The sequence below is a fragment of the Lynx canadensis genome, chromosome B4 (assembly GCF_007474595.2).
Source record: "Lynx canadensis isolate LIC74 chromosome B4, mLynCan4.pri.v2, whole genome shotgun sequence".
Lineage (NCBI taxonomy): Eukaryota > Metazoa > Chordata > Mammalia > Carnivora > Felidae > Lynx > Lynx canadensis.
In genome coordinates this window covers 140,676,994-140,698,862 of record NC_044309.1, presented here as the reverse complement: position 1 = coordinate 140,698,862, position 21,869 = coordinate 140,676,994, and the positions used below count along the sequence as shown (strand labels likewise).

Sequence of the window (21,869 nt, the reverse complement as noted above, 5' to 3'; positions counted from 1 at the left end):
TGGAATAATTCCTAGAGCTCACACAGGATCAAGAACAGCGTGGTTCCCATCAGCCCCAATGGAAAGGCTTGTAACAGACGAGACATCAGACCTAGCATTCCAACAGGTATTGGACCCACCTAACAAAGCCTTAAAGCCAGGCTCGAGGGGCGCCTGGGTGGCACAGTCGGTTAAGCGTCCGACTTCAGCCAGGTCACGATCTCGCGGTCTGTGAGTTCGAGCCCGCGTCAGGCTCTGGGCTGATGGCTCAGAGCCTGGAGCCTGTTTCCGATTCTGTGTCTCCCTCTCTCTCTGCCCCTCACCCGTTCATGCTCTGTCTCTCTGTCCCAAAAATAAATAAACGTTGAAAAAAAAAAAAAGCCAGGCTCGAAAGTATTTGTTTCCAAGTAACTTAACTGCGTCCCAGAACAAACTTAAAAATATTTTCAGGAACGGAAAAATATCCAACAGCTGACCAGATAAAATCCAGAGTGTCTGGCACTGAAAACTTACGAGGCTTAGGGGTGCCTGGGTGGCTCAGTCGGTGGAGTGTCCGACTTCAGCTCAGGTCATGATGTTGCGGTTCATGAGTCTGAGCCCCACGTCGGGCCCACTGCTCTGAGTGCACAGCCTGCTTTGAATTCTCTGTCTCCCTCTCTCTATGCCCTTCCCACTCTTGTGAGAAAAAAAAAAAACCCAGCTCTCTCTGAAAAATCAATATAACATTTTAAAAAAACGGTCAGCAGACTTAGAAAGAAACAGAAACTACAACTTACAACGGGGAGAAAAACCTCTCAACAGAACCAGATATGACATGTATGACAGAATCTGCAGACAAGGACACTGAAATAGCTGTTCTTTGAAGAACGAGAAAAGACTGAGCACGTGAAGTAGACACACAGAAGATCTAAAAAAGAGCCAACTGAACTGGTGGAGAGGAGAACTATCATGTGTGATGTTAAAGCACACTGGATCAGACTACACATTGCAAAAAAAAAAAAAAAAAAAAAAAAAAAAAAAAAAAGGACTAGTGAACTTGAGGACTGGCAATAGGAACCTTCCCAAACGCAGAGGCAAGTCCTGAAGACATCTGAGCAGAGCATCTCTGAGCTGCGGGGCGGCTCCAAGGAGCAGTGGGAATCTGAAGGAGGGGCCCAGCAGAAAGACTATCTGAAGGCAGAATGGCCAAAAAATACCCAAATTTGAGGAAAACCGTAAGTCCATATATCCAAGAAGTTCAAGGAACCCCAAGCCCAGAAATTGGAAGAAAACTGTACCAAGGCATGTTGTAAATTATTTTTTTTTTTTTTACAACTAGTGATAAGGAGAAAATCTTAAAAGCTGCTAGAAAAAAGTCCACATTACATGCAAAAGAACAAAAGGTAAGAAGGAAAGCAACGAACCAGAAGACAGCAGAGCGGCCTCTGCAAAGCTCCAGCCTAGAATTCAAGACCCAGCAAAAATATCTTTCAAGAATGGAGGTGAAACACTCTTCCAGACATACAAGGGCCGAAAGAACCGCTCACTCGCAGATGAGCACCAAAGACGTTCCCTTTGTTTAGCAGAACAAGGACCCCATGGAGGGGTGTGGGTCCACGCAAAGCAGTGAACCAAGAATGGGAATTACATGGTAGGCGTCAGAAAAGACTTCGCTTTTAAAAGATAACGGACGATATATATGTAAAGTAAACACGGTAAAACACAGCATGAATCTCAGAGCGTATGTAGAGGCCGTATTTATGACATTAGCAAAATGTCCAAGAAAAGAGACCGGGAAGGTGCTGCCATGGGGGTCTCACCATGTGGGACACACTAGACCCCTAGATGCTTCAAGCTTGTGCTACGCCGACACGACACCACCTTCCACACGCAGCTACTCAACGCTGCACTGAAGTAAAGTTAAAGAGAACTGAAGACTCCATTCCCCTGGTGCAGCAGCCACACTTCAGATGCTCCACAGCCACCTGTGGCCAGCGACTGCCATGTCAGAGAACACAGACACAGAACATGTCTATCGCAGCAGAAAGTTCTAGTGCACAGCGCTGTCAGAAACCCTGAAGCGACAGGACACACGCTGCAAGAGAAAAGTTACCAGCCGAGAGAGGAGATAAACGGAATTACAAAATAAAAGCAGAAAAAGAAAAAAAAAGGAAACAATGAACAAATACAAATAGCAAAATGATAAATTTAAACAAAGTCATATCAGTAACCACGCAAACGCGAAAGTAAAAACACCACAATGAAGGCAGAGGCTGTCAAATAGGTAAAAGAGCGAGAACCAACTGAGGGCTTCCTATGAGAAACACGTTTTACCGACAAAATTTTTTAAGTATTTATTTATTCTTGAGAGAGAGAGAGACAGAGTGTGAACAGGGGAGGGGCAGAGAGAGAGGGAGACACAGAATCCGAAGCGGGCTCCAGGCTCCGAGCTGTTGGCACAGAGCCCGACGTGGGGCTCAAACTCACGAACGATGAGATCACGACCTGAGCTGAAGTCGGATGGTCAACCGACTGAGCCGAGGTGCCCCAAGGAACACTCTTTAAAGATAAAGTCATAAATGGGGTACCTGGGTGGCTCAGGTGGTTGGGTGTCCGACTTCAGCTCAGGTCATGATCTTGCAGTTCGTGAGTTCGAGCCCCATTATCGGGCTCTGTGCCGACAGCTCGGAGCCTGGAGCCTGCTTTGGATTCTGTGTCTCTCTCTCTCTCTGCCCCCCCACCCCCCACTCACTCTCTCTCTCTTCCTCGAAAATAAACATTAAAAAATTTTTTTAAAAAAGACTTAAAAAAAAAAAAAAGGTAAAATCATAAACAGGTTAAAAGTAGGACAAAAGAAACACCATGTTAACACTGATCAGAAACAAGTTGCATAAGCTACACGAGTATCACACAGAGTAGATTCCAGAACCAAGAACACCGGGAATAAAGTGAGACGTTTCATGCCGAAAAAGGGGCTAACCAATGAAGATGACATGATAACCATGAATATTTCTGCCCCTAATTACAGAGCTGCGATACAGGAAGTAAAGACCGGATGGCCTGGCATGGACAAACAGACACGTGTCTACGGCTATGAGTGAGACTTGCCTCTCCAGAAGTGGTGGGACAGGAGACAGATGTCAATTAGGACACAGAAGATTTCAACAACACTACTGACCAACACACCCTGATTTTTACAGAATAACCCACTACTAAGGGCACAAAGCATGTTCTTTTCAAGTGTGCAAGAAATACTTAGCAAAACAGATATTTTAAGCTATGAAACAAATGTCAATAAACATAAAAGAGAACAAACGAAACCAAGTAAGCAGAGGAAAGATAGTAAGAATCAGAGCAGACATCAATGAAAAAAAAAAAAAAAAAAGAAACAATAAAATTAAAAGCTGACTCTCTGAAAAGATTAGTAAAAATTTATAAACATCTAACCAGAATGATCAGGAAAAAAGAGGTGCAAATTAGCAACATTATAAACAACTTCATGCAAATAAATTAGCTTAAATAGTAACAAAGTCCTTTAAAAAAAACAACCCACAAAAGCTCACTCAAGAAAGAAGCTGATTTGCCCCTATCACCACTAAAGAAATTGAATTCCTAATTAAAAATCTTCCCACAAGGAAAACTGACCTGAAGGCCTTGCTGGTAAATTCCGTCAGAGATTTAAGGAATGAGTAGTACCACTCCTACACACACACTCGTAGGAAAATAAAGAGGAGGGGACACCCCAAACCATCCTAGGAGGCTCACGCTACGCTCGAATCAACACAGGACAAAAGTGTCACAAGAAAACCACACTACAGACCAACGTGCCTCGTGAACACAGATGAACGCGTGTGCACACACGTGAGTGCTATCAGAGGAACAGAAGGCTGATCTAACATCTGGAAAATCAAAGGAATTCACCACGTGAACAGACTGAAGAAAGAAAACCACACGATCCTCGCAACAGAGGCAGAAAAAGCAGCTGAAACTCACGAGATGGACCATTTTCAGGTGGACAAGTTAGCGCACCGAGCACATTCACGGTGTGGTGCGGCCACCTGTAATGACAGCCTGACCCGGTCGGCACTGCCTCCCCCGGCCCCCTTCTTCCGGCCCCTGGCTGGAAGGCAGCCCGCCAGCCTCCGTGGCCAGGTGTCTTGTGACACACAGCCATGCAGTGTGGGACTCCTCCTGTGTAGCATCAGTAGGTGAGCTGAGGAACGCGCTCCCACGGCGACGACACAGCCCTAAGAAGCAGGGACACAGCAGTACCAACTGTGACAGATGTGACCTCGCCTCACGGCGCTGAATCCCAGGTGTGGGTATGGCCGCTTCCTCCTGGAGGCCCCCCGGGGAGAAGCATGTCCTCCTGCCCGTTCTTCTCCGAGAAGCGCCACATCCCCGCCATCACGGGCCAACCGGCCCGTCCACCTCCCGGGGTCCGACCCTCCTGGTGCCCTCCCACAAGGACTCCTGGGCTCCGCCGGGTCACCTGGAAAATCCAGGGTCATCTCCCCCACCTGCCGAGTCCCCTCCACCATGTGAGGTGACCCAGGTCAGAGGTGCCGGTGTGAATCGTGGACATCTTTTGGGAGCCGTTCTTCTGTCTACCACACAGACGGACCTCAAACCAAAATAACTACGCCGAGTTAAAGGGCCAAAGAAAAAGAATACTAGGATTCTGTTTGTAGAATTCCAAAAAGGAAACAAAAATCTGGCGACAGAAAGTGGAGCACGTGAAGCAGAGAGATGGGGTGGGGGCACACAGAAATGCTGGGGGGACAGAGGCGTCCCTCATCTGGACCGCGGTGACACCATGTGCTCATCACGGCATGTGCCCACACTCACGCGGGCTGCGGGGACGCTGACCAAGGGCACGTCTCACGGGCAGTTACATGACTAAACAGACCACACCCGCGACACAAGTCTGGAACCTTCAGCCTCACAGCACTTTTCACAGCTGGTACCATCAACGTTATCGCTTCAATTTTCATCTGCGAACTTCTGCCTTCATGAGGAAGGTCCCTTCCCGGTGCCCAGGCTCACGTGAAGGGGAGTCAGGGACACACAGGCTCTCATGATGGTCCAGTCACTTGACCTCAGGGTGTGCCCCCTCCCCCCAACTATTTCTACGGCCAGCCTGCTGCCACGGAACCTAGTTCAGACCCGGAACTCATTATGGATACTACAACGCCTTCCTAACAAGCTTCCCCGCTTCCAGTTTGCGGCCCGCTCCATCCACGCTCTGCAACACTGGCCCCTCCAAGCGGCCATGCCAGCGGCCCAGCCACGCAGGGCTGTCCCACCTGCCCGGTGTCTCCATGTGCTACTCACCGTACGTGGCCTCTCTCTCCCTCTTCCAGAAGGCTAGCAAGTCTGGGAGTGGGGGGCCCCTCCGACCTGTGCCTCCCGAACGCACGCCACGGCACCGCGGGAGCCTCCCCTGCCCGGCCGCTGGGGGCCCAGAGCGTCGTGGGAAGGAAGGGCCCCACTACCCCTAGGGGCATCTGCTCTGGTTCAGACAACCACTCCCCAGGTCCCCGCTTCCCCCTAAACCTTCTTTCCTCTGCGCACAGCCCCACGTCCACCTGTTCTCCCCTGCCGCACGTGCTCAGCGCACATAAGGGCGCCCTCTGGCTGCTGTCTGGTCTCCCCGTCATCACCTGGACACCGCACAGGCTCGTGGACCCCCGAACCCCATGGGAAGTGCCCTCCTGTACACCGGGCAAGCGCTCTCCCTACCAAGCAGATGGACACTTTCCTTTTGCCTGGACTTGGTTTCCATGTGCTCACAGGCATGTGTTCCCTGTCCCTGGGCTCCTCGGTGCCACCCCTCCCCTGCAGGGGCCCCGCTCCGGGTCTGGCTTCAGCCACCACCTCTAACAGTGGACAGGCTGGACAAGACTTCCTCCGGGAGCCACCAATGGGCCCGAGCACAAGGCAGCACCATGGCACCCGGCAAGGGCGGCAGCTGTGTGGCCCTGCCGTCCCGGCTCTGGTCCCCGCCCTGGTCCCGATGGCTGCAGGGCCTTCCCACACGTGACGCCTTCCCAGCTGCTGAGAATCTGACCCTGGAGGGAAAGCCACGCCAAGCAGAGACAGGCTGGGCTGCCGGCGTCCCCACAACTAGTGTCGGCGGCAGGGGGACCCGTCTCCCATGAACTGGAAATTCCCAGCCAACTGTGGCAAAAAATGAACCCGGGTAGGGCTCCCCCTGATTCCGTCAGAAAACCCAAGTTTTTTCTCAGTGAAGAGTATTTTCTCAGACCCTTTCCCTACCTCTGCGAGTAACGGCTGAAAAGTCAGAATGTCGATTTTTTGTTCCACACATTTCTTAAGTCTATCTGGTATTGGGTACTGTGGAAGGAAACTTGGAAGCTGGCGTCTTGAATTCCTTAAAAAAAAAAAATTCCCGAGTCAAAAGTAATTCTTAATCACCCACACGTTTTCCACCAGCCCTTTTCACTAGACGCCCTTGTCCACTTCAGAAAGGCTAAAGGTCAGTCAGGAACCGAAACTAACAGGTGGACTGCTGGTGTCCATCCGTAGTTTGCAAACTCAGCTGCTCTGGGGCCCTTTCCCTCCCTGGGCCCTCTCTTGTCCTCAAGAGGAGAGGGGCTGCAGCACCCAAGGGCCCCTCGGGTCCCGTGAGTCTGCAACAGCCACTCTTAAGCTTCCCCTCAGCTAGCTCTTCTGCTGCTTCGAGCCTGTCAACGCCAGAGCCATCCCCGCAATGCTGCAGGACCACACGTTCGGTAGAGGCTGCTCTGATGGGCCCTGCCTTTCCGGCTTCCGCCTGGAGCTTCTCTGGGGAAACAAGCCTCGGCTCGTCCCGGAGAGGGAGGTGCGCAGGTGTCACCGAAGCCGGCCACCGCCAGGATGAGGAACATCACTGCTGCCATAGGTGAGGCTGATAGAGAATGACCAGGAAGGAAGCAGCTGGAAGAAGAGACAGTCGGAAAGACGACAGGGGTCACACGGGAGGTCCGGTGAATCTTCGACGCCAGGCTGTCCAGACGCGTGAAGCGAAGAAAGGCACTGGGCACTCCTCCCTCATTCCAAGTCCTGCTTCCAGCTCAGGCCTGAGCGCAGAGGGTGGGACACCCGTACCCCTGCCTCCTTACTCCACAAACGGTCACCTCGGTTGTACGTCCCCGTAGCTAGGCTCTGGACGGGAAGGCTGCTTAGAGAGAAGCTCCGTGGCCGAAAGGCCCCTGGAAGCGCCAGAGCCACCAGCAGCAGCACCGGGAAGGGCCGCCACCTCCCAGCTGAGACACGGGTTGTGGCAGGAGCTCCGTCAAAGCACGGTGCGAAGTGCACGTCAAAAGTGGAGGCGTTCGGGGCGCCTGGGTGGCGCAGTCGGTTAAGCGTCCGACTTCAGCCAGGTCACGATCTCGCGGTCCGTGAGTTCGAGCCCCGCGTCGGGCTCTGGGCTGATGGCTCGGAGCCTGGAGCCTGTTTCCGATTCTGTGTCTCCCTCTCTCTCTGCCCCTCCCCCGTTCGTGCTCTGTCTCTCTCTGTCCCAAAAATAAATAAACGTTGAAAAAAAAAAAAAAAAATTAAAAAAAAAAGTGGAGGCGTTCGTAAGTGGCAGCAAAGGATTAACTACGCACATGGACAGCATAAAGGGGACAGGATCCTCACCACACACACGTTTAGATAAAAGGCCTGAACAGTGTCACGACTTGGCCTCAAAACGCACGCTGAGTTAACAAAACATGTCTGTTTACAGCCTAAAACGGTTGGGAACTCAGCTGAGAAGGTCCTGGCACAAAGAGGCCCTCAACAGACTGGCTAAGCAAACACAGACAATGCCATTCTGGGCGGGGAGCAAAGGTGGCAGGACGTGCGTGGTGGGGTGGTGGGCAGGTGCAGGTACTGGGAGTTCCAGGAGGCCCACGCCAACCAGGACACTCTGGGTCACTACCTTGCCAACAGGAAACCAGTGTCTCCTGGTTTAGAGACACTCCCACACAGCAAACAGGGAAGCAGCTGATCAGGGGACTGTTGGTCTAGTTCATTCCTCTAGTTAGAGCCAAATGATAACTAGAAAGTTGCCTGGCGTACCACTATGTGACAATCTGGGGTTCTTAAATGTTCCTATAATTAAGGCCCTATCATTCAGGATGTTTTCCTGCCTATAAGCTACAGTAACTGCTCTCGTGTTCCACGTTCCATCCCCAGAACATGTCCTTTCCACGACCAATGGTTCTTACTCCTTACTGATCGCTACTGATCACTCCATGTTGGAAACTATGTCTTTTACATATCTCACCTCATTTAATCTTTGTAACCAAGTGAGGGAGAGACTATCGTTTTATGAATGAGACTGAGGTTCAGAAAGGCTAAGAAACGAGCCCAAGGTCACACAGCACCTTGGTGGCAGTGCTGGATTCAAATGATATAACCCCAAAGCCAACCACATACTACTCTAATAGTTTTTTAGTCTGCAAATTAGCAACATCCTTCACACCTTACCTTAAGTTGTTACTGGGCAAAAATGTGACCTGACATTCAGGGTTTTCTAATATTAGAAGGGAAATACCTGTTACTCCAGGAACTCTGGGCAGGACCGAGGTTAAACCTGTCAGTTCCTACAGCAGGCGGGGGTGTGGGGGGGAGGAGTCTTCACATCACTGAGCAAAGTCGGGAATCGTCCTCACATCCCTGTCCGATTTTCTGGCACCAAACTTCAAAACAATCTGCTTTGTGGAGATTTCTGGGTCCAGCAGCAGCAGACGGAGCATGTTGTCCTGTAGCACTTTCTGGAAGCCTCTCCCTCAGTCCCTGCCTGGGCGGTCGCCCACCAGCCACATCTTGTGGCCCCCTTGCTGACGGGTGCCTCTGGGTGCCCGTGTGGGATGCGGGATGTCTCAGGAGCCAGGCTGGGCTGCTGGGAACATAGGAAGCTGGGGGGTGGGGTGGGGAGCAGCCGGGGTGGAGTTGGGGGCGGAGGGGGGGGGCACAGCCTACTACTCCGTCCTCACACTGTAGAGCCATTCTGCAGACACAACTTGACGAGCATCGTGAAAACACACCCCTCCCCCAAGTAAGGCGACTGAAAGAGGCGCCCGCCACAGTGCCCCCCCACCGCCGCTCTCCAACAACACAGCAGCCACACGCGTCTCTCACACCCCACGAGCGCACTGTGGATCCTGAGGTGTTTTCTGCTCACGGTACCTTTTCTGTGCGGTCACAACAACTGTAGTTTTTGTGGATGTTAACGTGGGAGTAGTTTTAGACTTCTTCCAGGAAAACGGTTCTCGGACGGCTATTAGAGACTCCTCCCCGCTGACCACGTTCACCTCCAGGAACCGCCCGATCGTGAAGCTGGAGAAGCAGAGCAGGAGGAGCTCCCTGCAGCGGCCTGGGCTCCTTGAGAAGACAAAACGCATCAGAGTTGTGGTCAGAAGACAAGCGGGCCTGACAGAGTTTCCCTTCGTGCGCGTGTGTGACACGGGCTACGAAACCACGGTCACCCCTAGTTTTTACTAATTCTTCTCAAAGGAAAAAAGGAACTTTCAGAAGCAAGGAAGATATCATTTTCCTATGATCAAATCAGCCACATAAGCTGTAATTCTCAAACTTAAGAACAACAGGAAAGACAGTGTCGTCAAGTTTTAATCAGAACACACACAATGTTACCAGAAATCTTGTTTTCACTTTGCTTTCTGCCCAATTTCCTCCTGCTGCTGTAATTCAGGTTCTACTGGACGCTCCACACGTTGTGCCCACCTACTGCCTTTTCACAGATCTCTTATCGTCACTTTAAAGGGATCCTTTAAAGTGGTGGCACCACATACCGCTGACTGAAGGGCAATCTGTGTGAATGGTCAGTCACCCACGGGTTTGAAGCAAGGTGGCGGTTTAATCAGAGTCACATTTTAATGACGACGATGATGATTTATTTATTTTAAGAGAGACTGCACACGGACAAGTGGGGGAAGGGCAGAGAGACAGGGAGAGAGAGAATCCCAAGCAGGCTCCAGGCTGTTGGCGCAGAGCCCTATGCGGGGCTTGATCTCACGATCCTGGGATCGCGACCTGAGCTTAGATCAAGCGTTGGACGCTTAACTCACTGACCCACCCAGGTGCTCCCAGAGTTCCATTTTAGAAAAGATTTAGAATTAGCAACGTAGAGGACTACTGAGAAAGGAAGAGGCCTGCAGCCCAGATGCCCAGCTGGCGGGACCAGCGGGCGGTGGGGAGCAAGCAGGCAGGGTTGGGGAGCTCGGGATTCAGGAAAGGAGGCAGAGGAGGAGGAGGACCCTCAGGCTCGCCTGCCTGCTGCACGCAGCCTGCACAGGGAGGGAGGCCTCAGCCCCCTGCCCCGGGAGCCTGCATCGGGGCCAGCTGCCCAGGTGGAGGTGGAGGTGGAGGGCAAAAAGGCCTCAGCTGAGGGAGCAGGAGGGTGAGGGGAAGGGAGGAGCAGAGGCTGAGAGTGCACAACAGGACAGAGGGTCAGAAGCCGGGTGAACGGGGTCGGGGCAGCGGGTCAGGCTTGGGGAACAACTCCTTGGGTCGGTAAACTCACTAAAGCCATTTTCTCCCCACTGATTTTTCTCAAGGTTTTGTCTCATCAAAATAGTTAGGAATATTCTATAACCTCCAACCTAGAAGTATCACACGGCAAATCTACAGAGACGAATGTACAAATGTTCCCAAAGTAAACTCCCTCCCGACCCTCCAGCCACGTACTTTGCGTCACACGTAATCACGATGAGGGTTTTTCCACCTGGAGGGATGAGCCCTCCGGGGTCCAGCTCCGTCGCCTGCTTCCTTGGTGTTGCCTTTTCTTTGTCTCCGTTTTCTCCTTTACAGGTACAGTCATCTGGGAGATGGAATTTAAACCAAAATGAGATCAAGGGGTAGGCTGCTCCTGACGGCAGGTGCTCGCGGAAACGAACGCTCACCCACAGACAGGCACGCACACAGCCAAAGCACCAGACAGCAGCGGACAGCGGGCAGCCTTTCCCGAGTTCAGAACTATTCACGGGAACCAGCACGTCTGAAGCACTTCTGGGATCTGTCGAGCTATTTCTGCTCTTCTCCTCAGCCACAAAACATCAGAGAAGAGCCCAGAACCAAAAAGCTCGCAGTATAATCCGTTGCACCGGCTGGAGTGCTCTGGCCACGCGGGCCCCCGGCCCCCCCAAGAGCAGCTTCACTGTCACGCAGGCCCAGCAGGGCACACAGGCAGCCAAGCCCCAGCCGGCCGAACACGGTAACAGGTGAAATGCCTACCTGGAGAGATGTCTCCGTTCTTCACCAAACTGCTCTCTGACGCCTGAGAGGTTCTGTTTTTTTGGTGGCTGTCTGGAAAGTTAATATTTTTATCTGAAAAATTCTTCTTCTCAGGAATAGGAACAAGAGACCCTGCCGGGCATGTCTGGCCTTTATCCAGCATTTGAAATCTGAATTGCTTAGCTTTATCCCAGCCAGCCAGTTTACAGCTGACTAAGTTTTGAGGAATGTCTCCTTTATTCCTGGAAAAAGAAAATGAGCCATGAATACAGATAAGATCCTGAAGCTAAAATAATCAGCTACCATAAAACACAGAATTCAATCTGATGAGTGAGAGATGACTGTAAATACCTTTGAAAGTAAAAAGAATATTTTAGGCTAAAAAACTAAAAGATTTCCATAAAGGAAAAAATGAACAAAGTAAAGTTGGTTCTACAGAAATTCTTTAAAAAAATTTTTTTTAAATATTTATTTTTGAGAGACAGCACATGAGTCGGGGGGCAGGGGAGCAGGGGAGGGGCAGAGAGATTGGGAGACAGCGGATCTGAAATGGGCTCCACGCTGACCGCACAGAGCACGATGTGGGGCTTGAACTCATGAACCATGAGATCATAACCTGAGCCGAAGTCAGATGCTTAACCAAATGAGCCACCCAAGCGCCCCTATTCTACAGAAATTCTTAAATCACAATTTAAAACCTGTTAAATGTAACTTTATTTGAGCTAAACTTACTCTATCCAGATCACCATATTTTTACTTTCTCCTTCTTTTAACGTTCCAAAATTTGTCAACCTCGTGACTTCGATGTCACCTTTGTTCTTCAGTAAAAGTGCTCCACAGAACTCGTCGGCAGTCTCTTCAAAGGCAGAGGAGTCCCTGGAGAGAGCACCCATAGAACAGCATCACTGTGGCAGGCGTCCTAAAGCACCACTCCCCCTTCTCCCCAGCACCCGGCGAACTGGGATGGGGAAGACAGCAGGAGGAACTGCATCTGGAGAGCAGACGCTCGGCCTTTGCGCTCATCAATTGGGACTGTCTTTTGGACATTCAACTGGGCAGGCAGACTGTGGGTGTGAGTGGGGAGCACACGCGGGGCCAACGCTGTGGAATGGAGTCCAGCTCATGGAGGGAACCCACACACACAGAGCCTTGATGCCCCGTGCTGCCCCCAGCAGCCTCTTCTCCGGGCACAGGAAACCTGAGTGGGGTGACAGCACCTAAACTCTCCCAACTCTCCCAGGGCAGAAACACGGGTCTTCTCTGTCCAAGGCAGTACTCCTGGGGCTAGAACAGAGCTGGGCACACAGAGGGCATTTGTTGAGCTTGTGAAGGGCGGGACATTCGTCTGTTACAAACTCGGGAAATGGGCACTGACTGCCCACTGGCTGTGAGTTCCCCAGGATCCAGCAAATTCCCTTCATCCACCGCTCACCTGCTGACCCCCCGCTCTGACCAGCGTCAGCAACGAAGCGGGGACACTTCCCTTGCCCGTGAAGATGACTATTTGAGGAGGTCAACAGTCAAGGGAGAAGCCTCACGCGATCCGTCTGGGATTAGGGGGACCCTCCCCAAGGAGAATGAGCACCCCCAGACCTACATCTGAGTCCACACCCACTGTGGGCCACCAAAACAGCAAATCGGTAAGCCACAGGGCATGTTAAAAAGTAAACGTTTAAAAAAACCCAGATTGGGCAGTAAGAATCTAGAAGAGGAGACAAACCGTGAGTCATTCCAATGAATATACTTGATCCTGAGGCCTGAGATGGCAACTGCTTTCTGTCGACGGTCAGTCATGGACCGGTCACCATCCTACAACCCTCCTGTGCCCAGGGCAATCAGGAGCCTAGTTAAATGCAGTGTTCTTTTCAAGCATTTCTGAGCTTAAATGAAGAGCCGGGGAAGCGCCTGTTTTCACGATATGGGTGTTTCCTTAAATTGGGCGGTGGCTCCAAGTGACCAGTTGCCCACTCCTGCCCCAGGGCTTTGGGCTGCTGCCTGGTGGGAGCAGGACAGAGCCAGCAGGAGGCCCAAGAGCCCAACTCAGATGCGGGCGGGAACCGCTCTCTTCTCGTGGCACCGACCCCGGGCAGCGAGTCCTGCCTGTCTCGTGCTCGCACCACTGGGTCCATCAGAGGGAGCTGACACTAGAACTCCTGTGCCTCCCAGGCCTTCTTGGGCTGTGAGAGGAGGTGAGGGCAATGCGTCTGGCTTCACTGCCCCACAGGTGGGCCTGAGTCACTCTCCAGCGGGAAGCAGGGTCCTGTGGGGCAGGGGAACGGGGGGCACTGGGCGGCCAAGGGTGACAGTGATTGCTAGATAGGGTGGGGCAAGGTTCCCACATGGCGGAGTCTCCCCACCCCACACATCTCCACAGCCTTGAGCCAGGCGGTCCATCCTCCTGAGTGTCACGTGCCATCCGTGACCCAGTGGCACTCCCCGCGGTGCTGCTCCTCACAGTCCCCACAAGTGCCCCACTCCCGAGGTGCACGGACAGAGGCAGGTGCTCAGTGCAGAGCAGGACACAGGACACAAATTCCTTCCGGCATAGAACCTGCATTCTAAGTTTATCCTCTAGGAGAGGATAAACAGAGTCACTCAGGGACACGTAGAGCAAGCTCACTGGAGGTTAAGTGCTAAGGAGAGAAAGCGGGCAGAGGACAGGGCAGAAGGCAGGGCAAGGCTGCCGTTTACACTGGGAGCTCGGGGGAGGCCCCACTGTGTGTCATACACACACGTGGACAAGGTGGGAGGTTACTGGGGCCATAGAATGAAAGAAATTCAACAATTCTAAGAACCTACTATGTTCAACACTTTAAAAAAAAAACGCCAACCTGTGAAAGATGAACAAAAGATATAAGAACCCACCAGAATGTGAACACTGCCAATAAGACTAAGGGTTAAGAAGGAACCATTAACTCGAACTTCAATCAGACACAGACACCGCTGAAAACCTTCCAGAAGACACTCTCCCTTTAACTACCCAGTTCAGGATTTGGACAGGCTATGACCTGAGGTTATTCAAGCAACTCTTAAAGTACACTTATATTGGGCCTCTCCCTTCCCAGAGAAGAAAGCCATTTCCCCATTACCGTCTTTTCACTGGGGTCATGCACAGGGCTCTCCAGACGTAGCATGACTGGCTGCTCTCCACCACCACGGCACTGACCATGTCATGTCTTCGAGGCACATATCCTTCAGCAAGTTTCAGAGAGTCCAAGGTGAAAAAGACGCTGTCGTCTATCACCCCGTTTTTCCCACAGAGGCTAGAAATGCAGACCTGTGAGCACAGCAGCAGACAGCTGTTCAGACGTGTGCGTGCCGGGGGCCTCCCTCCAAGACCAGAAACACTTGTTGAACCGAGGGGCAACACCTTCCCTGGGCCCCACTGTAGACCAAGTCCAACCTCTGGCCGGGGTGGGGGGGGGGCTGGTCTCAGAGAAGCAAAGCCATGATGATTTCATGAACGTGGAAGGACCCCGGAGCCAAGGCCGAGGTAGCACGGTGGGAGCGTGTCAGGCAGTACCCTCAGCCCCAGTGTCCAGTGGCCGAGCACACCCGCTGTCACGGGCAGGCGCCAGTCCCGCACTCACCCCGCTCAGTCCCAGCGGTCACACTTTCACATGCTGTGCCAACTACAGAGCTTAGAGTTTCACGGGATGAGTGAGCCAGGCGACCTCCAATTACGTCCCCGCGGAAACCAGTGCTCTCGGCAGGGAAACGGGGGCTTTTTGGCCAAGACTGAGCCTTACTTAGCTTGACTTCCCAACGCACCCAGGAGAAGCCCGGGCTGTGGAAACGCAGGTGGACGAGGGCAAGCGAGGGCCAACACCTACCCTGTCCACGCGCTTGTACCTCAGCGGCTTCACGGAGATGGCCTCGCTGACCCATGTGCCTGGCCGGATCCAGTACTCTGCCTCCACCCAGTCTCCCTTGCAGGGCTGGAATCCTGCAGGCAGGGAAACCACGGTGCTTGCTCAGTAATGCTGGTAATTATCAATGCGTGCAATTCATTCTGAAGTTCTGATGCACTGAAACCAGTTCCGTCCTCTCTAACGAGCAGTTTACCAATCTTAGTTCTCATCTAGGTTCACCCAGTTGAACGGAGCAGACGCTGTTACAAGACCAACCTTTCCGCAGCTTCACCTTCTCTTGCCTGCGAGGGCAAAGGCAGGGAAATCGGGGAGGGCTGTGGCCAGCGCGGTCACACACCTGGGCCGGACGGTCTCAGGATCCTATCTGCTTTCAAATGGCGCCCACTGTTTTCACAAGTATCACTAACGACTGCAGCAAAACAAGCTGAGCAGCAAATTTCTTACACCTCCAGCTTCTAGGGAGGGCAGGCACACGTGTGGTTTCTCTACTAGGTGGGCACGCCTCTGTGCCAACTCTCTCCAGAAACAGTGTGAGTCCCCTCCCCATCAGGTACACACAGAGTGCTCGGTGACAAAGGGAAGTGTGCTCAGAGAGTTGGGGAGTACTCTGTGCCCTCGCCAGATCCCGGGTGTGCCAGGTAGCTGTGCTGTGGCCTGCAGGATGCAAGGTGCCACTGGGCCACAACTGGCAGGGTGGGTGGGAATGCTGGGAACCTGTAGGTTCAGTGACATGACATGGCTTAACCTTCCTGAGGTAAAACACAAGTGGTCTGAACAGGTTTGCTATGATGCTTGGTGTGAAGCTACTACCGATTAGAACCTTTTTGTTATTTTGCAATAAATACTTCTTTTAAAAATATTTCATTTTTTTAAGTAGGCTCCACCCCCAACGTGGGGTTCAAACTCATGACCCCAAGATCAAGAGTCACACGCTCTACCGACTGAGCCAGCCAGGTGCCCCCGCGATAAATACTTTTGACAGCAATCAGTTCAGAAAACAAAAGTGCATAATTTAAAACTGACTTTGTTTCTCAAGAAAGCTGGGGATCAACACCTAGAGCCCAAACATCTGCTGACATCTACTGATCAGCACGAGGGCCACGGGGGCAGCACTGGTGGCAAGAAACCAGAAGAGACAAACGTGCTGGAGCACCGGCTTCCACGTGAGGTGGTATTTTAAGAGGACACTCCCAGAAGCACAATTTAACAGACCGTAGAGACACGTTTGTATGTTGTTTGATAAACCATGGCTTCATTTATCAAATAACTGTTTGATACAATGCTGCTAAATTTTTATTCCAAATCTCTTAGACATACGTGAAAAATGGAGCAATGTGTCAGTTGGATAAAAATTTACTTCAAAGCGAAAACAGTGAAGCAAATTCAAGTAACAGTTTGATTTTCTTTCCCCATCAGAATTATGGACTCAAAGTAGAGACTGTGGAAGATCACTCTGTCGAAGGAAAAATTTCTGACGTCACTGTGTACTCAGTTTAGAAATTCAACACTGGAGGTAACATTATTTGTTTTTACAGTACAACACGGATACAAGTTTTGATAAAACAGTAATGAAGCACCATCACACAAACAAGATCCTGACACGTTAGAAAAGCTAACAGGCAGAAATGTACTTGGAACCGTGGTGTGTGAAGTCACGCTTGCTTCCACACATGCTGCGGTGTCCAATGAGCTGGGACACAAGCTGTAGCAGTTAAGATTTAGATGCGTTCACAGACACACAGAGGTAGCCAAACCATAAAACTTCTATGACAAAAGTCATCTTAACAAAACAACCAAAACCGCAGCCCTGGTTTTTCTGCTGCTCCATCATCCGAATTTCACAGGCGTTTGAACCTTTGCAGATGCACTTTGCAAATCAACCAAACCTACGACGGTGCTCCTTTTCGTGTTTTAAGTGAGACCTCTAAATTTTGGTTACGCTTTGTTCAAAATCGGTTGGGAATATTTCATCAAAGTACTGAATAAAATGTGGAACCAAAAATTTTCAGCTTTTGAAGTCTTTTGTAAGTTGCAGTTATTGAAAATACAGCTTGAGGCAGCCTGGGTGTCTTAGTCGGTTGAGCATCCGACTCTTGATTTTGGCTGAGGTCATGGTCCTGGGGTTGTGGGATCGAGCCCTGTACTGGGCTCCGCACTGAGCGTGGAGCCTACTTAAGATTCTCTTCCCCCTCCCCCCACTCGTGTTCTCTCGAAGGAAGGAAGGAAGAGAGAGAAAGGAAGAGAGAGAGAAAGAGAGAAAGAAAGAAAGAACGGAAGAAAAAGAAAGAAAGAAAGAAAGATGGAAAGAAAGAAAGAAAGAAAAGAGGAGATACAGCTTGTAAACAGGAAGACAGTGACACTGATCTGCACCAAAGCAACGGAGGAAATGAAATAATGAGACCCCAGGAGCCTGCATGGCACACGCAGATTAAAGCTGAAGTCTTATGACTGGATTCAACACTATCCCAACTTGTGTCAAAAGAGTCTTCTAGGGGGGCGCCTGGGTGGCGCAGTCGGTTGAGCGTCCGACTTCAGCCAGGTCACGATCTCGCGGTCCGTGAGTTCGAGCCCCGCGTCGGGCTCTGGGCTGATGGCTCGGAGCCTGGAGCCTGTTTCCGATTCTGTGTCTCCCTCTCTCTCTGCCCCTCCCCCGTTCATGCTCTGTCTCTCTCTGTCCCAAAAATAAATAAACGTTGAAAAAAAAAAATTAAAAAAAAAAAAAAAAAAAGAGTCTTCTAGGGGCACCTGGGTGGCTCAGTTGGTTGAGCGTCCGACTTCGGCTCAGGTCATGATCTCGTGATTTGTGGGTTTGGGCCCTGCGTTGGGCTCTGTGCTGACAGCTCGGAGCCTGGAGCTTGCTTCGGATTCTGTGTCTCCCTCTCTCTCAGCCCTCCCTAGCTCATGCTCTGCCTCTATCAAAAATAAACATTAAAAAAAAATTTAAAAAAAGAGTCTTCTAACAAAGCCCTTTACTTAAAAAAAAAAAAGTTTATTTATTTTGAGACAGAGCAAGCACACGTGGGGGGAAGGGGAAGAGAGAGAGGAAAAGAAATCCCAAGCAGGCTCCTCACTGCAGCACAAAGCCTGAAACGGGGCTTGAACTCATGAACCATGAGATTATGACCTGAGCCAACATCAAGAGTTGGACACTCAACCGACTGCGCCACCCAGGCGCCCCAAAGCCCTTTACTTTTTATTGGATAAGTGGATATTCTGCGATGGAATGAATGAAATTGATGAGACCTATAAATTTACAATATCCAAATTTGGTGTAGCATTCAAAAAAAATCATAGAGACAACTTATTTGATAGGTTTTAGTTTATGATAATACTTGAATACCTTTGTACTCATAAAGGCAAACAAGACAAAACAAAAAACCAGTACCTGTGAAAACATCTGGCCAGAGATAGTTATACATTTCAAAAGAAAAAACCCTGGACTTGTATCTTACATTTAGCAGAACTTGTTCTGAGCTTACTAGTATTTCCTCAATTGAAAACGTTACGGCCTACAGGGAGAGCCAATCAAAGGTTTCAGTTTCACATTCATCAACCATACAATACCACTTTGAAGAAGATTCCAGACCACTGTATAAAAAAATAAAATTAAGACACTGAAAAATGCGTATTTTTTAGAATACCAGTGACATGGTGTTACAAACACTGAGAAACTAAGATATTATGTACCAAGAATGCAATGACTGAGTAATAAATATTAAGCTGTTTTACTGGACCCAAGTATTTTTTTTCTAAAAAGAATTTCAGGTTTTGCAATTTCCGAATTATGCTACTTTAAAGGTCCACCACTATAGTAAGATCAATCCGTTAATTGATATGCAACTATTTCAAAAATGATTTAATTTTAATTAATTTTAACACCCCTTTCTACAGCTCACCTGTGTACCAATCTTGATCCTAACTTATCTGGTCACCCTGGCTATAGCTCTGGCCACTGGAGAGGAATACAGCCATAGTCACAGCGTGAGGTGGGGGTGTGATCCTAACCTTGCTCCCCTCTCTTCTGCTGACTGGTGGGTGCTGGCTAATCCCAACCAGGAGCCAGAGGGCCAGGCTGGGCGGTCCATACTGGGCAGGCCTGGGGGCAGAAAGGGGTGGATGCAGAAAGGCATCAGAGACTGTGTGGTTCCAAAGGATAAAGAACTCTGGCCAGGGGAGAGGGTGGGTGTCAGAGATCTGTTTCGACCCAGGAAGGAGGGGGCCAGCGACTGGGTAGAGGTTTTCAGACAGAACATCTGAGGACCTCAGGGACGCTGCAGATGAAGAGCACTCCCTGTAGAGGCACACTGGTCACTAAAGAGCACCTGACGCAGGGCACAGCACCCTGTATGACGTGTGTGGCATCGGGTTCTTGGGCCTAGTGAAAGATCTCAGAGAGGATCCAAGGGATTCACTCTTTATCTCACAAGTGGGTCCGTAAATCAGTTTAATGCGAAAGTAAAGAAACAACCTGACTAATGACCCAGGCTGAGAGCTCAGGCCACACTGGTTATGTGGATATGCAGGTGCCACTGGGCTGACCAGTGCTCACCCTGGAAATAAAGAAGAAAGAAGCAGATCCATCGTACAGACTTTAGACCCATTAGGCCAGTGATTCCCACCCAGGGCCATTGTGTCCCCCAGGGGCCATGTGGCAGCCATGTCTGCAGACGTTCTGGAGTGTCATAGCCGGGGGCTGGGATGGCAGTTACTTGCATCTAGTGGGCAGAGGTCAGGGATGCTGCTAAACACATTGCACAAGTCACAGGCCGGTCACCACAACCGAGTGACCAGCCTCAAATGTTACAGGACAGAGCACGACAGAGCCTGCTTTAGGCTGAGTGTTTAACTCCCTTTCTGCCTTGGCCAAAACGGTTAAGGATTCAATGGATATTCATGTGTAAAACAGCTTGAGCCCTGCTACTGATGTTAAGAATTCCTATGAGTAGAAAATAGGGCACCTGGCTGGCTCAATGGGTAAAGAATGTGACTCTTGATCTTGAGGTTGTAAGTTCGAGCCCCATACAGAGGGCAGAGTTCACATTTAAAAAAAAAAAAGAAAGAAAAAGAATTCCCATGAGTGTTATTTTTGGGCCTAGATCTGAAATGTCATCCACAAAACTGGGCTGATGGCCACCACTACCCCTGTAGTCCGAGACTTCGGGGAGCCAGTGATCCTGAGACCCTACCTCCCACCTTCACTGTTCAATATTCACAGGTTCCCACCTCTCCCCAGTGACACCCCTTCCTCAGTTACATCTTGTCGTCCTCCTCTGCTCAAGGCACTGTACATAACTGAACTGACTCACCCAGGTTACCCTGGAAGGTTTGGGACATAATCTGTGCTTCACCTGGACCCTCCCCACAGAGCCCCTGGTCTGCTCTGCACTCAGGGAGGCTGAGCCTTCCCCTGCCCTAGAGGCACCCCAAGCCGGTCCGCCTCCTGTCCCATCACGTCACTCACGCAGTTCTCGCAGAGCAGAGAACACTGTGCTGTCGACTCCCCCTCCCACCAGAACAGATTCTACGAGCAGTGGGTCGGGAGACGGCCTTCCAACATCTGCTGAATGGCTGCCAAGAAAGAGACCGTATATTCTGACTCTCCCTTAGGGGAACACAACACCTAGCCCAATTCTTCCTCTTCTTACCTTCAGATCAGACATTCGCATGGCAGCCTGCCTCCTGTTCTTGTAAATAAACCTGGCACCTTTCCACTCAGGCGCTGCTGACCGCTGTGTCCATGCTAGCCCCAACCCAGAGGTAAGGAGCTAGCAGAGAGCACGTGGCCCACAAGCTCTACCATCTGGCCTTATCCAGAAAAGGTCTGCAACCTCTGCTTTGGATTCCCGTTACCTTTCTTCATGTCGTGTTTTCTCTTTCAAGAATGTTCTTCTTGCTGTCTGTGGCAGGTCATCAACAATTTGGACTCTCTCAGCTCAAGAAGATGGGAGACTGTGCTGGGAAATCCCTCCACCTATGCCTCAGGTACCAGTCCTCGTGGTGAACTACTTCTGTACCTTCCAGCAATCGCTGCAGCATGAACCATGTCCCAGTCTGGGAGTGACTTCCTATTGGCATAGTTACGGGGACCTAGGGATTCCCTTTGGAGCTGAGCAACTGGAGGATCAGTTTTTCCAGAATTGACAGTTTCTCTGACAGAACAGAAAATTTTAAATCCCAGCCACCTAACAATTTCATTCCGGAAACTCCTAGGGTTATCAATAAAGGTCAGAGTCCTGGCTTTTACATCCGAGAAAAGCAGACAAGCAAGCTGCCTGGTGGGCTGACCTAACTGCCCTCCTGCACTGGGCTCCCTGGCAGCCAAGGTGGGAGAGAATTCCGGCTCTTCTCCATGTCTCTATGTGGGGCTGGCAGGGTGAGCAGCTGGAATTCAGCTCAAGAAGCACCTCCTCCAGGCAGCTTTTCCAATTCCTGCCCAATTCCAAGACGTGTACAGATCTGTCTCTCCTTGGGAGAGAGCAGGTACACAATAAATGGTTGTTGAGTCAAACTCAAAAATGGCATTAACAAATTATTCATTTAGATATAAAAACAAAATTTGAGTTCAGCTAAAAAAAAAAAACAACAACCCGACACATACTTGTGGAGAGGTACAAAGTTATCCCCAAGCCCCGTGTTAACCCATTTGAAGTACTGTGAGAACAACAGTCCCCTTATACGTCTGCAACACTGTTGACTTACGTCAGGAACAATACTTCTGTGGAAAGAACAATTACCCGGAAGATTGTGACTCCATTCAACAAACGACACAAAACAAATCACAGCAGTCTATACCAC

General features: G+C 50.6%; 1 protein-coding gene across 1 annotated transcript in view; it reads right to left on the bottom strand.

Moving 5' to 3' along the window:
* MOV10L1 (Mov10 like RISC complex RNA helicase 1) overlaps positions 1-21,869 on the bottom strand; it is a 75,281-nt gene that overhangs the window by 38,957 nt on the left and 14,455 nt on the right. Inside the window, exons 6-12 of the mRNA XM_030322329.1 lie at positions 15,036-15,148; positions 14,292-14,479; positions 11,935-12,078; positions 11,203-11,444; positions 10,657-10,789; positions 9,139-9,333; positions 6,238-6,352 (exon numbers count right to left, since the gene is read on the bottom strand). Of these exons, the coding sequence (XP_030178189.1) occupies positions 6,238-6,352; positions 9,139-9,333; positions 10,657-10,789; positions 11,203-11,444; positions 11,935-12,078; positions 14,292-14,479; positions 15,036-15,148 (1,130 nt within the window). The remainder of the gene's footprint in view (positions 1-6,237; positions 6,353-9,138; positions 9,334-10,656; positions 10,790-11,202; positions 11,445-11,934; positions 12,079-14,291; positions 14,480-15,035; positions 15,149-21,869) is intronic.